Source organism: Triticum urartu, chromosome 6 (genome assembly GCF_003073215.2).
Source record: "Triticum urartu cultivar G1812 chromosome 6, Tu2.1, whole genome shotgun sequence".
Lineage (NCBI taxonomy): Eukaryota > Viridiplantae > Streptophyta > Magnoliopsida > Poales > Poaceae > Triticum > Triticum urartu.
Genome location: NC_053027.1, coordinates 122,645,474 through 122,666,980, shown reverse-complemented (window position 1 = coordinate 122,666,980; position 21,507 = coordinate 122,645,474). Strand labels below are relative to the sequence as shown.

Sequence of the window (21,507 nt, the reverse complement as noted above, 5' to 3'; positions counted from 1 at the left end):
GCGGTTGCTTCGGGTTGTGCCGGAAAGGTTGGGAAGGTCGGCATTACGTTACTGAAACTGGATAGTTGGTTGCCCGCCAAGTGGTCGACGTAATGCTGTGCGCGTTGCAGTGCAGCGCAGCTATCCAGGGTTGGTGCCGGAAAGGTGGAGTGCTCGATGTTAAGGTTTGTACGGTATGAGGTGCTGACTCTGTTCATGAACTTACGATGCCTGTTAGTGTGGCTGATGAGTGAAATGTGTGTAGGCTCTCAGAATTCAGATGATGAGCCTAATTCAGAGTTTACCCGGCCATGGCAATAAGGCACGGTGGAGCCTTATGCTGGTTGCAGTGGATAAGAGTGAACCGATGGCATGTTGTTTTCTGGGGGTGCAGACATGATTTCAGTTGACAGATATTGACTTAGGCCCTGTTCGGATCCTCTCCGCTCCACAACTGCAGCTCCCGGAGCGGAGGGAGCGGCAGCACAATTGCAGGGAGTGGCTCAAACTGAGCTCCTCGCGCCGAGCGGAGTTTCGTGATTGGAGAGGTTCCGAACAGGCACTTATTACTGACTTGTCGTGTTTCCTGGAGAATTCACTTAGAACGTACTCTGTCATCATCTTCTATGTTGGCTTATTTTGTCATTGTCAGGATGCGGATTTAGATTCCGATGCATATATCATCCCCCCTTCAAGCTTGCTTGGATACACCATACTCCAATTTGACCTTTTGGATTGGAAGGGATTTTAGTTCAGTTTCACTGTTCATTCGACGGGATTGAGAGATCCAATCAACTTAGAGTGTACCCAAACAGGCCACTGGATTCACAGTGCTGTTGTGCAACTTTACACGATGGCATAAAGATTGAAAGCCAAATCTTTGATGGAATCTATGGCTGGTTTGTCATGGGCAAGCTTTGGTTAGTGTTAAGTATATATGTTGTGTTTGTCTTGTACAGGCCTAGGCCCATAGTCTAGAGTGAGGCCCAGGCTCATGTAACCTTGTATATATCTCTCTCCTCCTCAATACAGAAAACTGTTCGGTCATTCTCTCTTCCTCACGTTTTCTAACATGGTATCAGACCAGGACCAAACCCTAGTCCCTCTTTCAGCCGCCACCCATGAAATCGCCGCCGGTGAGGTGATTCAGGCGGATCTGTCTGGTGAGGAGACATCCACATCGCTGCCCCATCCCATCTTCGTCATCAACCTGTAGGAGCTGCTCTCCAACAGCTCCTCTGTGTGTCCTCACAGCTACTCTGTGAGAATACTTCCCCTGCTCTCCAGCAGCCATCTCCAGCAATTCCCTGCTCTACAGCAAGCTCCAGGCGTTCCCCTTCTATCCAGCAAGATCCAACAAGCTCCACCTTCTATCCAGTGAGATCCAGATCCAGCTTCTGTTTGTGGCTGTCTGCTGCTCTTCTCTTGTTGCTGCCTGCAGCTGCTATCAGATTGGGTGTTTCCAGCTGCTGACCGCTCACCACTATGGCAAGAAATGATTTCGGATTTGGTTCTTTGATCATAGATATCAAGCTTGATGGTTCAAACTACAGGGAATGGGCATTTTCTGCCCGGACTGTCTTGAGGACAGCTGGTTTTGTTTCTCATCTGACAGATGATCCACCTAGTCCAAATGATGATGCAGCAAGGAAGTCTTGGCAAAAGATCGATGATGGTGTGATGGGAGTTTTAATTCTGGGTGTTGAACCCTCACTCCGAATGAGTCTTGAGCATCACACTTCAGCTAAAGAGATATGGAAGTACTTTGAGCAGCGCTACCTTCAGCCCAGCAGTGCACTTCATTTCTCCTTGTTGCAGAATTTACACAACACTCGGCAGGCAGAAGACATGTCCATAGAAGAGTACTATGGAGCTTTCACTCGCATCACTGGGCAGCTAGGTTCCATGGTTCCAAAGGGTAATTCTGGTTGTGAGTCATGTGCAGCAAAGGAAAAGTATGACCATCAGACTCTCATGTTTCAGTTTGTGATGGGTCTCAAGCCAGACTTTGAGAACATTCGCACTCAATTGCTTGGTCGTACGACTCCTCCCACCTTGACAGAGGCACTTGCTAGCTTGATCGCTGAGGAGACTCATCTCCGTTCTCTTGGGGCTACTTCTGCGCAGACTCTACACACTAGTGTTCTGGCTTTTCCTCAACGGCCAGGTGCCTCCAAGGCCACACCTTCAACTGTCGTCTGCTCGTTCTGCAAGAAGGCAGGACACCACAGAGATGGTTGTTTCAAGCTTCATCCAGAGCTGTTAGCTGAGTTTCAGGCTAGACGGGCCCTCAATCAGCAGCGTCGTGCACCCCAGGCTCCTTATCAGCAGCAAGCTCCTTATCAGCAGCAAGCGAGGGGTGCTTCTACATCTGTTCTCTCTCAGCCCGCTGTTGCTGCAACCCAGCCTTGGGTTCTGGACTCTGGAGCTTCTTTCCATGTGACCTCTGATCACTCTCAGCTTGTGTCTTGCCAGCCAGTGCGGGATGGTGCCTCTGTTCAGACTGCTGATGGTACACCTTGTTCTATTACTCATCAGGGTTCTCTTTGCACATCCAAGTTTTCTGTTCCTGCCATCTCCTTTGCTCCAGAGCTGTCCATGAATCTTATGTCTGTTGGCCAGCTTGCTGATATGAACTACTTTGTTGGTTTTGATGACTCATTTTGTTATGTGCAGGACCGTCAGAGCAAGAGGGTCATTGGAACTGGCCATCGCCGTAGAGGATCCACATCCCTCTACATCCTTGACACCTTACGCCTTCCTTCAGCTTCCACCACATCCGCGTTCCAGATGGCTGCATCAAGATCAAGATCCACTTCGTCGTTTTCTTTTGCCCAGTGGCACCATCGCTTAGGTCACTTGTGTGGTTCTCATTTATCTACCCTTGTTCGACAAGGTGTTTTGGGTCATGTTTCCATAGATGCTGGTTTTCACTGTAAGGGTTGTAAGCTAGGGAAACAAATACAACTTCCATACTCTTCCAGCACTACTCATTCTAGTCATCCTTTTGATTTAGTGCACTCTGATGTATGGGGTCCTTCCCCCTTTGTTTCGAAAGGTAGCCACAAACATTATGTCATATTTGTTGATGATCACTCTCGACATACTTGGGTCTATTTTATGAAGCATCGTTCTGAGTTGTTTTCTATATATAAGGCTTTTGTACATATGGTCCATACTCAGTTTTCCAGTGTTGTTCGTGTTTTTCGTTCTGACTCCGGGGGGGAGTATCTATCTACTGCTTTTCGCGAGTTTCTCTCATCTGAGGGTACTCTCCCTCAGCTTTCATGCCCTGGTGCCCATGCTCAGAATGGCGTTGCTGAGCGTAAGCATCGCCATATTGTTGAGACAGCTCGTACCCTTCTGATTTCTTCCTTTGTCCCCACTCATTTTTGGGGTGAAGCTATCTCAACTGCTGTTTATCTTATCAATCTCCAACCTTCTACTCGCCTTGAAGGCAAGTGTCCTGGTGAGGTTTTGTTTGGTTCTCCTCCCACGTATGACCACCTCCATGTCTTTGGTTGTACTTGTTATGTTCTTTTAGCACCTCGTGAGCGTACCAAGTTGACTGCTCAGTCTGCTCAGTGTGTCTTCCTTGGATATAGTCTTGAACATAAGGGCTACCGTTGCTATGATTCTTCTGCTCGCCGCATTCGCTTTTCTCGCGATGTCACTTTTGTTGAGGATCAACCCTTCTTCTATTCCCCTTCCACTAAACCATCATCCTCAACTTCTTTAGAGTCTACCTCGTTTCTTTCACTTCCACCTATCTTTTTAGATGAGTCCATAGCTGAACAACCTTCCTCTGTCCTAACATCAGAACCATCTCCACCACATGTTTCATCTCCTTCCTCACCAGCTCCTTTCTCTCTTCCACTAGCTCCACCTCTAGATAGTCTTCCTTTCCATTACACTCGTCGTTATTCTACTCCTCCAGTCAATACTTTCCATTACACTCGTCGTTCTAAAGTTCCATGTGACACGCAGTCATCTATGCCTTTGTCTTCTACTCCTCCAGCCAGTACTACTGATCCTTGCACTGACGGCTCTTCTCTAGCAACGCGATACAAAAAGGACTTATATGCAGGGGCTGTTTCTGAGCCTAGTACCTATCAGGAGGCAGTTGTGTCACCTGAGTGGCAATTGGCTATGTCTGAGGAGCTTGCAGCCTTAGAGCGTACTGGTACATGGGATTTGGTACCATTACCTCCTCGTTCAGTCCCTATCACTTGCAAATGGGTGTATAAGGTTAAAACCAAGTCAAATGGTTCTGTGGAACGCTACAAGGCTCGCCTTGTTGCCAGAGGTTTTCAACAGTCTCATGGGAAAGATTATGATGAGACATTTGCTCCTGTTGCTCACATGACTTCAGTTCAAACTCTAATTGCTGTGGCTGCTACTCGGTCATGGAAAATTTCCCACATGGATGTGAAGAATGCCTTCCTTCATGGTGATTTACATGAGGAAGTATATATGCAGCCACCTCCAGGTATCAAGGTTCCATCAGGTCATGTTTGTCGTCTTCGAAAGGCTCTTTATGGGCTTAAGCAAGCCCCTCGTGCCTGGTTTGAGCGATTTAGTTCTGTGATTCAAGCTGCCGGTTTTTCTCCTTGTGAACATGACCCTGCACTCTTCATTCATACATCTGAGCATGGCCGTACATTGCTTCTACTTTATGTAGATGACATGTTGATCACTGGAGATGATGTTGGGTATATTGATTTTGTTAAGAAAAAATTGAGTGAACAATTCCAGATGTCAGATTTGGGGTCTCTCAGCTATTTTCTCGGGATTGAGGTCGAGCATACTGATGATGGTTACTATATCTCCCAGCAAAAGTACACTCAGGATTTGATTCTTCGCTCAGGTCTCACTGACACGCGCATTGCCGCTACACCTATGGAGCTTCATCTGCAGTTCGTCCTACTGATGGCACTCCTCTTGAGGATCCCTCTCGCTATCGTCACATTGTCGGCAGTCTAGTGTACCTCACAGTGACCAGACCTGACATCGCACATGCAGTCCATATTCTCAGTCAATTTGTCTGTGCTCCCACCTCAGTTCATCATGGTCACCTATTCCGAGTCCTTAGGTATTTAAGGGGAACTACATCTCGCCGCTTGTTCTATGCTAATTCCAGTCAGCTCCAGCTTCATGCTTACTCTGATTCCACTTGGGCGAGTGATCCTATTGATCGTCGCTCGGTCACTGGCTATTGCATATTTCTTGGTACATCTCTCATTGCATGGAAATCAAAGAAGCAAACTGCTGTGTCTCGCTCCAGCGCCGAGGCAGAGCTTAGGGCTCTTTCTACTACTACAGCAGAGATTGTATGGCTTCGCTGGCTATTGGATGATCTTGGTGTCTTATGTCATACACCAACACCTCTTCTTTGTGACAACACTGCTGCTATTCAGATTGCTAATGATCCAGTCAAGCATGAGTTGACCAAACACATTGGTGTGGATGCCTTTTTCACTCGATCTCATTGTCAACAATCCACTGTCAAGCTACAATATGTCCCATCAGAGCTTCAAGTCGCAGATTTCTTCACCAAGGCACAAACTAGAGATCAGCATAGGTTTCACACTCTCAAACTTGGTGTATCAGATGCTCCTGACCCACCTTAAGTTTGAAGGGGGGTGTTAAGTATATATGTTGTGTTTGTCTTGTACAGGCCCAGGCCCATAGTCTAGAGTGAGGCCCAGGCCCATGTAACCTTGTATATATCTCTCTCCTCCTCAATACAGAAAACTGTTCGGTCATTCTCTCTTCCTCACGTTTTCTAACAGTTAGATCAGTTCCTTGTTCGTTTGGCCTCATGTGTCAACCTGGCTAGCAACTCATAGGCATGAAATTCAGGTGTTCAGAGTACAGTAAGTTTGTCCATGGGCAAAAGCATGTCTGTTCACCCATTATGGGACAGGTAAATTTTGATTTTCCTACCGTTTACATTCTGTGTCAGCTGAAATGTTATGTTATATACTATTCTACTCTGGTGTAATTTATCTTGTAGATTAATTGACCAGTTATGTCCATATATACAGTTAAACTGGTGTGGAGCTAAAAGATGTGTGCTTATATTGTAGTCTTGGTTACTTACCGAGCAAGGTACAGAGGCTTATCATGCTCTCAGTATTGATGCATCAAAGCGATAGCCATGGCTTTCGTTCAGCTTACATGTTCACCTTAAAGTCGTAATCTCTTTGAAGTGATTCAAATGTTTGTGCATGATAATCGCGTAAAAATATAGGCATATTTTCTGCCCTGTTTTAAAAAAAGAGTTGTTAATGAGTGTAGTCCATATTTGTTTGGAAATAATGGCAGGACAAGTAACTGTATTAGTTAAATATGTAAACATGGTCGGGCTAATTATTAGGGGAAATCTAATCAACCAACCTTGTTTTACTATTCGCAAAACTATGGACCAATAATGTACCTACCAAGGTTGCAGTCAACATGCCTAGAGATCTTCACAAATCTGGTTTCAACCAATCCTCTGCTATTTGGTTATTAGTAATATGTTGACTGAGCATCCCCAGAAACAAAAAAAATGTATTACTTGTGAATCTAGTTGACTTTTTGAGGTGATTACCTCTGCTTTTAGTCAATGAGTTCGTGTGGTTGATTTATCAGATGTGAATTGTGGAGATGGCCTTTGCTAGGCCTCTCGGTGTTCAGGTTGTTGGGCGTAAGGATGCAAGAGGGCATCCTGCGAAGCCCACATAGAAGTATATCGAAAGCCAAATATATATTAATCTAAATAAAAGTTACACTAGGTTGACTTTTAGAACACCTATATGCTTGGGCAGTAATTATTGTGCTGTAGATCCTGTATGATGTCTGCTGGCCGGCGTAGGAGTAGAATGTGCATTCTTGGTATTCTGGTTGACCAAGTAGATGCCCTAATGTTCGACCTTCTTTTAATGCAAAGGTACATGAATGTTTAACGTATTTTGGAAATATATCAGTGCTCCCTGATGATCATGGAAAGATAGGACACAATGATCACTGGTCTTTAGGTTTCATAACCTATATGCAAAGAGCTCCAGTTGATGACGATCAATGTTATGAATTTGAAGAGAGCCACATCACAATATTATTTCTGCTGAGCTTAGGAGAGAGGTATGGGAAGGGGATAGAAGAATGACTCTTCTATTTCTTTATAGAGGCCTAACAGTCCAATCTAAAGTAATAAGCCATAAATCTTATCTCTCCCTTAAGGCCCAAACAAAAATATATCTTTCTAATTTAAATGATAAACTATGTAACCGAGGGATTGGTGATCTTATCCTAAAATTTGGAATTCATCTCCTTGCCATGGTGACCTTATGTACTGTTGGATAATGAGCAACTGGTATTCACTGAGGGCCAAAGGCCAATACATATACATGTGTGGTAAAGTGCAGAAAACCCCTTATACAATGGGGATATACAGAAAGGAGAGTATACACATCGAACACCCCCCTCAAACTCATGGTGGGTCAACAACACTGAGTTTGGAGAGAAAAAAGGCATGCTGCGCTCGAGTCTGTGCCTTCGTGAAGAAGTCCGCCAACTGTAACTCAGAAGGCACATAGTGAAGAGCGAGAGTCTGATCCTGCACAGCAGCACGCACAAAGTGGGCATCCACACCGATGTGCTTGGTGAGCTCATGCTTCACCGGGTCACGTGTAATACTGATAGCACCGGTATTGCCTGACAGTAAGGGAGTCGAGGTAGTAGCAGACACACCAAAATCATCAAGTAACCACCGTAACCAGATCACCTCACCCGTCAACATAGCCATTGCTCGCAACTCAGCCTCTGTACTCGAGCAAGAAACTGCAGTGTTTCTTGGTCTTCCAGGCAATAAGAGAGCCACCAAGAAAGACACAGTAAGCAGATAGCGAGCGTCGATCAGAGGGATCACTAGCCCAGGTAGCATCGGAGCAGTCCTGGAGCTCGAGAGAGCTGGAGCGGGGAAAGAAAAGGCGATGAGAGATCGTGCCACGAAGATATCGTAGAACACGGAGGAGATGACTATAGCGGAGAGAGGTGGGGGCTGAAACAAACTGACTCAGGATGTGGACAGGGTAGGAGATGTCAGGACGCATAACAGCAAGATAGACAAGGCTGCCAACGAGGTGCGATAGCGAGTGGGATTAGGAAGAGGGTCGCCGTCAGAGGCACGAAGCTGAACGTTGAGCTCCATAGGAGTCACAACAACGCGCTCATCACCAAGAGTGGCGCGAGCAAGAAGATCCTGAATATATTTCTCCTGGGAGATGTAGAAGCCATCAGAGGTCGAGGAGATCTCAATCCCAAGAAAATATCGAAGTGGACCAAGATCAGACATGAGGAACTGGTCGTGAAGGCGAGCCTTAACAAAGGCAATGTAGTCAGAGTCGTCACTAGTGATGATCATGTCATCAACATAGAGAAGGAGAAGAGTCCGACCATGAGGAGATGTGTGAACAAACAACGCGGGATCATGATCACTGGGCAAGAAGCCAGCGGCAGTCACCATAGAGGCGAAACACTCGAACCAGGCGCGAGGGGCCTGTTTAAGACCATAGAGGGAGCGGCGAAGTCTATAGACCATGCCATCAGGAGCATAGTACCCCGGTGGTGGCTGCATATAGACCTCCTCACGCAACTCGCCATTGAGAAAAGCGTTCTGAACATCAAGTTGAGAGATAGACCAATGACAAACAGAAGCCACAGCAAGGAGAATGCGGACAGTGGTCATGTGGGCCATGGGAGCGAATGTCTCATCATAATCGCGTCCCTGCTCCTGCTGAAAACCACGGGCCACAAGCCGAGCTTTGTAGCACTCAAGAGAGCTATCGGAGCGAGTCTTAATCTTGTAGACCCACTTGCAGGTGATGGGACGAACACCGGAAGGAAGGGAAACCAGATCCCATGTGCCAGAGCGCTCAAGGGCAGCAAGTTCTTCGGCCATCGCAAGCTGCCATTCAGGCTGAGTCATGGCAGTCTGATAGGAAGTGGGCTCAGCAATAACGGAGAGACCGTACCGAGCAGGAGAATAGCGATCAGGCGGAGGGCGAGGCCGAGCACGGAGGTTTATGAACCGGGGGAGGCGGAGGCGCACCGGAGGTGGAAGGCGCGTCAGGGGAAACATCCTCAGTACGAGGCCGGCGAGTATAGTGGAGAGCAAATGGTGAGAGAGGGCGACAGACTGGAGATGATGGTGGAGAGGTGGAGGAGGAGGAAGATGGTGTCGGTGGTGACTGAGAATGAATGAGAGGTGGGACATGAGGCACATAACGGGGTGTATCGGGAAGGAGAAGAAAAGAAATATCGTCCACAGAGAAGCTCGAGGAAGAAGGACGTGGGTAGTAAGAACGAGACTCGTCAAAAGTCACATCACGCGAAATGCGCAGGCGACGACCAACATGATCCCAACAGCGATAGCCCCTGTGCTCATCGCTGTAGCCAAGGAAAACACACTCAACCGACTGAGCAGTCAGTTTGGTGCGTTCTCACGGGGCAAGAAGGACATAGCACACACATCCAAACATACGACCAGTTCCTCATGACGACTCTGACTACATTGCCTTTGTTAAGGCTCGCCTTTGCAACCAGTTCCTCATGTCTGATCTTGGTCCACTTTGATATTTTCTTGGGATTGAGATCTCCTCGACGTCTGATGGCTTCTACATCTCCCAGGAGAAATATATTCAGGATCTTCTTGCTCGCGCCGCCCATACATAACAGTTTCTGCCGACATGAATTCAAAGTGGAATTTGGGAACTGGAAGTTGTAGGGACAATACAAAAAGGATCTTATCTTGGAACAATGGAGGAAGTCAATGAGCATAAACCAGAAACTGTTGAGATTTTTAAACAAATTATTTTTTGCGAATTAATGATAATGCATCATTGCCCTCTATATGTTGAACCATTGGGGTTGCTTAAGTCCGGCTGCATCCTAATATAGGAAATATGAAGCATCCAGTTGGTCGTCCAATGGCTCAGTTCGTGGCGAGAAATTTCTTTGCACCCAGAAAAAAGAGAACACGTTTGAGCAAGCCTTGATTCTGAGCCCTTGGTTAGTACATTGGCCAGGCAGATTAAATTGCAACTCCACATCATCTTTTAAGTTGAATTCACATCTGATCCGTTCCTTAGAATCATTTGACTAGAGATGGGGTACATGTGTTTATGTATCATCCCTAGTTGGAAACGTACATTTATTGAATTAGTAGTTACATACTGCTGCGGCCTTTGTTGAACTTTGGTGTTTAAAAGCCAAATACATTGAGTTTCATCTTTCGTTCTTGAGGGTTACACAAACTTGTTTCTACCTCCAAATTTCTCAATCGTGTGGTTGTTCCAGTTCCTTTTTCCATCAATCTTTATATTTTTTTTTCCATCATAAGAAGTTAAGAACCGAATGAAACACTGCTGGTTTTGCGCATCAAATTACACATATATCGAGATTTTTTTTTTGCGGGGACATATATCGAGATTTGGTCTACTTTATTTGCTAATTGTGTTGTCATTCTATTGTTTTTACCATTAAACTATTGTCTTGTTGAGTACATGATTTCGTTCTAGTATGACTACTTAACTCAGTCATATTAAGCCTATTTGATCTGATCAGAATGGTTGACGAAACTTAGCTAGCTTAGCGATCGGCTAGCTGTCACTTATTTGCTTACTTCCTTCTCTTTTTCCATTAAATGCCAGTTTAAATAGTCTGGATCACGAGACATCTACAAGACAATGACCATTTAGTTGACATTTCAATGTTACTTCTGAACTTGTTCTTCTGTAACTTGCATGTTACCTCAGTCCTCAGTTACTAAATTTTATTTACTTTGAACCTACCAGTTTGCATGAATTTGAGATCTACAACCAAACTTGATGGTTCATGCATCTGTATTGTGGCAAGACAACACAATAGAAGGTACTAAGCAATTAAAGTGGTTAAAACTTAAGCAGTTCCAGAAAATCCAAGGAAAATAATATGGTTAGCTCCAGTCAAAGTCAAGGAGAGAGAGTTCCCTTACCTGTAACTAGGCCAATCCCTTTTTTATATAATTCATCATCATTGGAGGATGACAGATTTTACTGTTTAAGTAGACATTTGATTATCTTTAGTATGCTTATAATATTTAGTAGATGACGCGCACGAGTGCACTTCCCGAGCTTTCCAGCTATATGCGCCGAATCATATCACGAGGTGCTTGGAAAAAATATTAATCTCGCATGCTGATCTCGAGATGATCTGACTAGGCATTACTGAGGGCTTCATTAGTTAAACTGCAATTGCTCAACTTCCAATGGTTTAAAGTTTTTTTAACTTTTATTTCTTAACCCTTCCTTCCAAAGGAATATGTTAGCAAATAAGACGAACCAGTGTTTTTGTGCACCAATATGATTGATTGCATGACTACTAAAATGTTGAGAAGTATGTTTCCTTTTTTTTCTGACGTTTCGTAGGTAGGCATGAAATGGGCAATGGAAGGTAAACCATCACCCCATCAGTGCAAACTTCTGTTTGGTAGGAGAAACTTTGCTCTTTCTGTCTCTTGATCTGTACAGGTGCACCTTTTTTTGCGATGACAATTGCACCTTTTTTGTGTTTGACAGACCTATTGCCTATGAAAATATATATCAACTAGGCTTGCATATTTTTACAATAAGAAAACGTCTGTAGGATTCCATTTTTAGCATCTAGAATGCATGTTTGTTATGGATTCACATTGCTTCATGAGCTTTCAGTTTAAAGAAGATAATAATTGAGTAGAGTACTTCATTTCTGAAATCAGGGTAGTAGAAGATAATCTCAAAATATTTTCCTATTATTTTTTTCCTTCGTCGCTGTTGTTTCATGACTAATCATTTTACTAAATCTGCTATGCTTAGCTCTGAATCTGTTTCCTAGTGTTTTTGTGTAATAATTGCTAGTGCTCAGAACAGGGCTTAGAATATTGTTGATTGACATGAGAGTATGAGACTAGAAAATTCGTTGATCTTATATTGGTCATAAATAATACAATATTTAACCACTATATGTTTTCCATTACATGAAATACTTTAGGTCAATTGCTATTTCGTTAAAAAAACTGCAACTGCCCATGATTCCACAGAAATCTACGGTAGATTCCTTGTGTGGTAAATATGATGATTACAACAGAATGCTTCTTTTTGGCAGGTTATTACCTATTAAATTTAGCTATGGCTGCCAAAAAAGAGCATTACATTTCAAAACAACCCCTCTGCTTTATCCAGATTGTGGAGGTAAGGCAATATTGTAAACTTTATTCAAAAACAACCCCTCTGCTTAGCCAAAAATACACTCTTAGGACTAGTCTATTGAATATTTAAACTCATGTATTGATTGATTTTTTTACCATGGTTCTAGGTGTGTCAAGAATTGAGAGTGATAACATGATCGCTTGCATAATTAGGCATAAATCTTAATTAATGACCTACACAGAAATTGTTGAGTGCATTTGGTATTTGATCAATAACAACATTTAGAAAAACTAATAGATAAAGGAATAATATGAACCATGTTAAGGCGTACATATATATGAACTGGTGCATCTACCTGAAGAATTTGGGTACAATTGCCTCTGGTGATGTACATTGAAATTACATGGTTCCATCAAGACAAAATTCTGTCAGTAGTGCACCGGCTTAGTCCAAGAGATAAAGAGCATCAAAGAAGTAAAAAAAAAAGACTATTTAGTGTTTTATTTTTATTAGCACAAAGGTGATCGTTGAGGCACCCCTTTCCTTCTGCTCATGTTTGTGGCCATGTCATCGTCAGAGACCCGGTTTGCAGATCGTGCACAGATATATGGTCCGCTGCGCTTCTTCCGGACAAAATTTGTGTATGGTATGCTCAAATTATCGGAGTCTGATGATCCCATAGGCTCATCAGCATCAACAAGTGTTGATTGGGTTGTCTCATCATCAGCGTCATGAGGAATGAAGAAGTCAGGACCAAGCTGCAAGGTCTTGCATGGACGCAGGTATGCTGACAAGTCTTTCTTCTTCCGTAATATGTACTCAACCTGAAAAGGATGCATATGAGTGAACTTGACAGGTAGTTTTCATATGTATGTCCAGAAATTGACAGTTCGCTTTAAATGCATTTAATGCCTATCTGAACATATTTTTGAATTTGCTAACATTAATTTTCATATATTTTTACTTTATAGTGCTTCTACCAGCTGATTCTCCAATCAGATTCTTCAGGTAGCTAAATACTCTGATATGGGATATTGCATGGCAAATGAGGTCAGATGCTATTGTAGCTAAGTACCTTTTAGAATCTAGATCAAAATTGTGCTGCTTCTCTCATTTAGTATGAATTATATTCTGCGATTCTATCAGCCATCGTAATTCAGTCGAATATAATTATTTTGTTAGTCATCATAATTCAACTCAATATAACTACATTATTTCTCAGCAATCAGAATTAAATTGCATGTAATCACATGGAATAACACTAGATCGCGAGTTCTACTAAATCACCTTGCAATCCAGAGAGCAGTAGAAATAGGGCTCTTGAAGGCTCCTGTCGCAGGAGGTGCAAATATTCCCTGACCCCTTAAATTGCCTATTCTGTGGTCTCTTCTTCAGGAAAACGACCTTAGAGCTGTTAATCGTGTATGACTGCACCATGTAGATACAGAATTATGAGCATGCATGCATCTCAGACAACAATTATCAGACTCACATGCATACTGTGTAGACTATGCATATTACCTGAACACCGGAACAGTCAATAAGCTTCTCAAGGTCCTCCAGCCGAACGACGTCATGGTAGACATATCGCCGGACCTGCAGGAGCCGGTGTACCCGGTGTGTCGACACACAGTGTGGGCAGATGCTGGTGCAGCAGTCAAGGCAGCATATGTTCTTCTCGTTCTTCTTGGCGTGCTCATGGAAGGGGCATGCCACGAAGAACTTCTCTGTGCTGAGGGCCTCTAACCATGCTGGCTTCCACATTGCCTGCTGATGCTGCAAAACTCCAAACGATCTTTGCATCACTAAAAGATGAACTTAAATGAGGAAGCATGAAAAAGGTGGGAATTCTCACCATGATTATGTATGTCGGTGTAAAGCCTTCGGTGTTCTATGTGTTCTTTGTTGGAAGAGGAGTGGGGAGCTTTGACGAAGAGAGTACGTGTAGCTTGTGAAGAATGAGAGATGGGGTGTTTAGTGGGCTAAGAAGGATTAGACCAGCCAGAAGAAGGGGGTTATATACTTGCATTGCTAGAGCTTTTGACATTTGACTCCTTAATATATGGAACTATCATGCGAGGAGCCTTGCTTTATGAAGGAGTAGTGATAGGCATGTGTAGTTACTTTGTGCATCATATTAAGAACATGTTCCTGAATTGCCGTTGTAGCCTTGTAGGTGCCGGGATGTCATATTTCAAAAAGGAAAGTTGTTTCACAAAATATAATTACCCATTCTAAGGAGCTGCAAAATCATTTCGTATGGGTTGCCCATGCACTCTGTGGTAAAGTTGATCCTTCTAAAATTTCCAATTTATAGCATAAAGTGGCTTTTACTTCTCAGAGAAAAAGTCAACTAATAAGTATCTGCGTGAGCCCATGACATTGATTACAGTTTTCTACAGGTAAATTACCTGCATGAACATAAGTTTTCAATCTATTTTGTAATTTCAGTATCAGGTTGAATTACTGTGTGCACTAATAAGTTACAACGGTGGCTCTTCTCTGGAGAAATTATGAAAATCTGAAAATACCATGCAAAATAAAACAGATCATTACAGTTAGCTGGTAAGCCTGATTGATGCCGGTAAGTGTTTCTTGTAAAATTTCAGTCACTTTAATTTTCCTTGTAAACAAGAAATGTTTATTTCTTCAAGAATGAATCAAGATATATTTCACAGATGCTGGTTCCGGGCGGCATGCAAACGGCAAGGTCTGAAGTTTTAGCATTAAAATCTGCTGCATCTCTTGGAGATTGGGCTGATGTGCATGACATGTACTGATGTACACAGGGAACCAACAAAGCACACAAAAACAAATCTAAAGGAAAGAAAGGGAGGTGGGGAGGTGAGGAGAACGTGGATGCTGTTTCTAGTGTTTCCCAACCCTTGTGCCAACTTTTTAACTTATGACCAAAGCTCAAATCTCTAGCCTTGGCTATTGAGCTCACCCCTCTAAACAAATGCAGTCCCCAAGGACGCGTTGATTCCTTGTTTGGAGCCTTATGTGGGGGGGGGAGGGGATGGCCTTTCTTGGGCAACCCATGCATACAATATAAATCTGCGGTCTCCACTAACAAATTACTGCCTTGGGCTTTGCCCCATCCATCGTGTTTGCCACAGGCTAGGTGTTGTTTTACCCGAGTATTATATCTCAAATGGTGAGCTATAGTAGCTCAAATCTGTTACGGAAGCGCACTCTGTAACTTTTGGGGAATCTACATTCTGTTTTACTCTTCGACTGTTCTTGTTCCGAGCACAAATATGTGTGGTTTATATCTTTGTTAATTTTGAATGGGTATCCTAAGTGACAGGCTACAATTACTTTCTGTGGATCAACAGAGTCTTGTTATGGAGTATGGACTATTATTATGTACTTTGTGCTATGAAACCTTTTTCCTGGTAATTGCTGTGGCCTAGTTACTGCCTTTTGCAGTTTGCACTACATTGGGTATGTTGTCTATGTTTAGTTTTCACATGCAAGGGTTACAGATTCCAATATCTAGCTTGGCTTGTTCCAGGCGTGGATTCAGTGAGGCACGAAATGGCTTGTCCCAGGTGTGGATCCGATGAGGTTTTGCAAAGAATCAATTATATGTAGATGTGTATAGTCCATTTAGAAGTTTAAGATGGTACTCTTCTGGTTGATCCGAGCCGTGTATGTTTTTTCTAATGATTCATCGAAAAAGAACCTTTACTTCCTTGCAGATATTGGTCCACTATCCCTGCAGAGGTGAGCTGATGGACAGCTCCACCTTAAAATGTCTGACTGACCTTTCAATTCTGGAGGTGAAACAAAATATTTGGTGATAGCTAGTTCTAAGAGAAACAAGGTTTGCTCGGTTTCATCTCTGATACTTTTTGATATTGTCTGTAATTGGTGCATTTGCAAGAGCCTTAAGTTGTGTCATGGCCAATTGGCCATTATCGCTATCTCGCTATGTAACAACTTCTTTCTATTGATCAGTTCATGTAGGTTGGTTCAGTTCGCTGATTTCAGGGAAAAGACAGTTTATTACCTTTTTTGTGGTACTCGATGACGATGTTTAATGCTGATTTATGATAATTAATCTGGGAAGCTATACTGCTACAGGGAGACTCTTTGCTTCCATACTATAATGCCTGACGCTTAGTTCCAGTGAGTTGTCCTTTTTTAATTAACATTTCTTTCTTCAACCAAGTTTCCAGGAAACTAACATGACAAGCAGCTGAACATTACGCTGATCAGACTGTGATCAAATGGCCCAAAGAGATTAATACATTTAACATCTTTTTATTTCTATATCTATGTATACTTTCTGGTATCGGTTTCGAAATTTTTTATGCCTACTTTGATAAGCTTTGGCTCCTAATATACAAGTATCTTGATATATTTTTAGTACTGCTCTTTTTCTTTTGACAACTAGTACTATGAATTTTACCACTAGTAGCATTCAGTTAGGGAGAGTGGTAGCCGAAATACCGAAACTATTTTGGAGATTGTGCAGGCGTACAAGAAGATGACAAGTAAAAGAGAACGCAGGCTAAATCCTTTTTATACTAACTATAGTTCTTGTCGATTCTTCCTAGCAGCATGCACCCCCTCAAAACCGAAGCCGCGTGCGTGCATACGTGCAACGGCAAGGCTCCAAAGCCTACGCCCCTCAAACTCGCGTTCCTTCCATCTCCTAGGATTTGACCTGAACTAGGACTGGCTGCTAATTTGATTCGCCGGAAGCGCGGTGTGTGCGTGTTTCTTTTTAATGATCTCAAGAGTGGTGTCTAAGCAACGGATGTTGTTTCTTGCTTGCGATTGTAGCCATATGTGTAATCATTAATCCAGCTTGGGCTGTCACAGGCTCGCTCACACCACAAACCCAAGTCGACCCACCCCTGTATTTTCTATTCTAACCGGCGATCTTTCACGGTTCTAAACACCGCTTTGTCGGTCCCTAAACCCCGGTCAAATTTGCTCCAGTGTACCGGAAAGCTATTCAAATTGTACGGACGCCGAATCCGAATATTTTTACCTTCAGTCAGAACACTTCACCCACTGATCTCGGGCACTAGTCCATGACGCGCGGGCCACACGGCTCGAATTGCCTACACGGCCAGTGGCTGTGCGGTGAGCTCGAGAGGCGCCGCACGGTGGTAATGGAAATGGAGAGACTGGAGTGGGTTAGCTTTAGCAAGTGATGGTCCATGGAGATCCCAACCCCGAGTTCCAACCCGGCCCGAACATTTTCCTCTTTCTCCCCTTTATCTTTCGTCGCACGCACGCAGGCACGTCCGCATGTGCAGCGCCGCACGTGTGCACGTACGCCCTTTCGCGTAGAGAATCCATGGCGCGCACACGTGGCGGGATCCGAGGTGGCGGGCCATGGGGCCGGCCTGCTGGTGGCCTCCACGTGAGGGCGTCTGACACAAGGTTAATGCGTGGAGGCGCCTTCACGTGACGTGCATCGGCCTCCGCGTTGGACCGGATGCGCTGCGGTGCCTTCCGCTGTGGCCTCCTCTGTTTGTTGCTGCTGCTGCGGAAGTTTCGCGGATGATGAGCGTAATTGCATAGTTGGTCGATCTTCTTGTTTCACCTCTCTTCTTGAGATCTGGTCTGCCTTTCTTGAAATCTGGAGCTGTGGTATGCGTACTGGCTTACTTGTTTTTTTAGAAACTTTTGATCTATTGATTTTCAATCACGACAATACAAAAAATGTCAGGTAATAAAAATTATAACCAGGTCCTTGAGCCACTTAGGCTCTGCTTGGTTTCAAATAAGTCACCAACTTATAAGTTGAAAAGTGAAAAAAGTGACTTATTTTGCCAAACAGACTTAACTTATAAGTCACCCCAACTTATAAGTCATAAGTTGCTTCACCCCAACTTAAAACTTATAAGTCACCCCTTTTTGCATGGGTCCCACCACCTTTACATACAAAAATAAGGTGAAAAGGTGTGGTCAGATGACTTATAAATTAGGTGACAACCAAACGGGTGTGATTTATAAGTCACTGGTTTTAAGTAACCCGACTTATAAGTCAGATGACTTATTGGAACCAAACAGGCCCTTAACGACGATTATAAGCACTGGAGCGAGCCGAAGGCGCGCTGCCGTCATTGCCCTTCTCTCGTTGGAGTCGGCCGATCTTATTGTAGTAGACAGTCGGGAAGTCGTCATGCTAAGACCACATATGAACAGTGTACCAGAGTAGCAACCATCATCAATGATAAAAGTCGTAGGTCGGAAGGATCAAACATGTAAACACCCAAACGAAGACGAACGAAGACTGGACTTAAACAAATCCAGCAAAGACAAGCACCGACCGAATCCCGCGAGATTCGACGGAGACACGCCTCCACACACCCTCCGACAAAGTTAGACGCACCATGAGGATGGGGATAGAACGTACTTGTTAGCCTTGTAACGAATCAAGTAGTCCCACCGTCCGGTAATATAGGACTAGTGTCAAAAAATGTTTTACATTATAGAACGAAGGAAGTAGTTATAGAAAAACTCACGTGAAAATGTATTTTGTGAGTTTTATAAAATATTAAATAAAATCACATATGTGCATACTTCTGTCATCCACAAATAAGTGGACATATAGAAATTTTAAGATATATTATGTAATTGAGTATTTTCTTTTATTTATTTTATTTTGTATTTTTGTCATATCTATCTATCAAAAACTATTATCTTTTAATCTTGCTCATAACCGCCGAAGGATTGACAACCCCTCTACGCGTTGGATGCAAGTATTTATTGTTTGTGTGTAGGCATTGTTTACATAGTGTTGCTTGGTTCTTCTAATGGATTGATAAACTTGGTTTCATAACTGAGGGAAATACTTATCTCTACTATACTGCATCATTCTCTTCTTTTCGAGGAAATTCCAACGCAGCTCACAAGTAGCAGTGACAAAGCCTCCAACTATAGACGAAAATTCCAAAAATTCAGACTCAAGATTAAGAGGGTTTTTTCAAAACAAAAATATAAACTCTAATCCTATATTTACAGCCACTATGTTGAGTTGCTATTTCACACCCACTGCTCTTTCCAAAGGGCTTCGGCCTGCTTGATCGTGAGAAAACTTACCTCCTCTACTTTCCGTTCTTCTTTTTGCTCATCTGCAAGGTATGGCTTCAAGCGTTGCCCGTTCACGATTCAGGGTCCATCTTTCCCTCCTTTTAACCAGATAGCCCCGGAGTTGTATACTTCTTCTATCTCATAAGGACCTTCCCAATGGAACCTGAGTTTTCCTTGAAAAAACTTTAGATGAGAATTAAATAGGAGGACCTTGTCCCTCGTAGTGAAAGTTCATTTCAATTCCTCACGATCATACCACATCTTAACCTTTTCTTTAATAACCTGCCACTCTCGTAAGCACTGTTGCGAAGTTCTCCTTGAGCATGTATATCTAGCAATCTTTCTTTCTTGCTTCCTTAAGATTAAAATTAATATTCTTGATTGCCCAATAAACACTGGTACAGCGAGCTGCTATACAAACGGTTTTTAACCCCTTTCCGTAATGGCATTTTAAACCGTCGCCTAGTGAGTGTGGGTGATAGGGGGGCCTTTCCCACACGACCTAGAAACTGTCGGGGATAGGGAGTAGGAATGCATACGTTTTTCAGAACAAAGCGTATGCGATGCCCGCACCTATCCCAAACGCGATTCTTCATACAACTATTTGGGATATATCTAATATCCCAAACGCTCCATCCTTGCTACTCGTGTGTGTTGGTATTCTGTGGTGCTACGTTTACGATGCACAACCCATCACAAACAGTTCACGATTATAGAACGTGTATGATAGCACAAAATCACACACATTTACTCTGCCCGAACCGTATGCAATAACTAATTAAGAAGATCAGCTAATCATCGTGCGAATGTCGGGTAGGATTACTGCTACTTCTTGAGCTTGCGTTGGTTTTTCCCTTGAAGAGGAAAGGGTGATATATCAAAGTAGAGATAAGTATTTCCCTCAGTTAGAGAACCAAGGTATCAATCCAGTAGGAGGCACAAGCAAGTCCCCAATCTATGCACCTGCACAAACAATCAAACACTTGCACGCAACACGATAAAGGGGGTGTCAATCCCTTCACGGTCAATTGCAAAGGTGAGATCTGATAGAGATAGATAAAACTAAATAAAATATAACTAAATATTTTTGGGTTTTTTGGTGTATAGATCTGAAAATAAAAGATTGCAAAATAGTAGATCAGAAACAAATATGATAGAAAATAGACCCGGGGGCCATAGGTTTCACTAGAGGCTTCTCTCATGAAGGCAAATCATACGGTGGGTGAACAAATTACCGTCGAGCAATTGATAGAAAAGTGCAAAGTTATGACGATATACAAGCCAATGATTATGCATATAGGCATCACATCTGTGTCAAGTAGACCGACTCCTGCCTGCATCTACTACTATTACTCCACACATCGACCGCTATCCAGCATGCATCTAGAGTATTAAGTTCATAAAGAACGGAGTAACGCCTTAAGTAAGATGACATGATGTAGAGGGATAAACTCAAGCAATATGATGAAAACCCCATCTTTTTATCCTTGATGGCAACAATACAATATGTGTCTTGCTACCCCTACTTTGTCACTGGGTGAAGTCATGCAAGATTGAACCCAAAATTGAGCACCTCTCCCATTGCAAGAAATACCAATCTAGTTGGCCAAACCAAATCAATAATTCGAAGAGAAATACAAATATATCAAATAATGCATATAAGAATTTAGAGAAGATTCAAATAATACTCATATATAATCTGATCATAAATCCACAATTCATCGGATCTCGACAAACACACCGCAAAAGAAGATTACATCGGATAGATCTCCAAGAACATCGATGAGAACATGGTATTGAGAATCAAAGAGAGAGAAGAAGCCATCTAGATACTAGCTATGGACCCGTAGGTCTGAAGTAAACTACTCACGCTGCATCGGAAGGGCAATAGGGTTGATGTAGAAGCCATCCATGATCGAATCCCCCTCCGGTAGATTGCTAGAAAAGGCCCCAATATGGGATCTCACGGGAACAGAAGGTTGCATCGGTGGAGAAGTATTTTCGTGGCTCTCCTTGAGGATTCTGGAATATATGTGAATTTGTAGGACAAAGAGCTAGGTCAGGGGACTCCCGAGGGGGCCACAAGGTAGGGGCACCTGTCGGATTTCAGGTTCCGGCAGACCCTTGAGGTTCGAACACTGGGGTGCGCGCGGAGATTTCGCCTTCTACCTCCCTGCACCCCTCCGCCACGCTAGGATCAAAGCTACGAAAAGAACAACACGAGGGACACAGGGTTTATACTGGTTCGGGCCACCGTTGT

General features: G+C 43.3%; 1 protein-coding gene across 1 annotated transcript; it reads right to left on the bottom strand.

Annotated features, from left to right (window-relative positions):
• Nucleotides 1-12,468: 12,468 nt before the first annotated feature.
• On the bottom strand, nt 12,469-14,551 carry LOC125517327 (protein RGF1 INDUCIBLE TRANSCRIPTION FACTOR 1). Its single transcript, XM_048682521.1, has 4 exons — nt 14,044-14,551; nt 13,710-13,964; nt 13,476-13,616; nt 12,469-13,012 (listed from the first exon to the last, which is right to left on the bottom strand). Exons 1-4 carry the CDS (start codon nt 14,044-14,046, stop codon nt 12,698-12,700), a joined length of 714 nt encoding a protein of 237 aa, XP_048538478.1. The 5' UTR covers nt 14,047-14,551; the 3' UTR covers nt 12,469-12,697.
• Nucleotides 14,552-21,507: the final 6,956 nt, after the last annotated feature.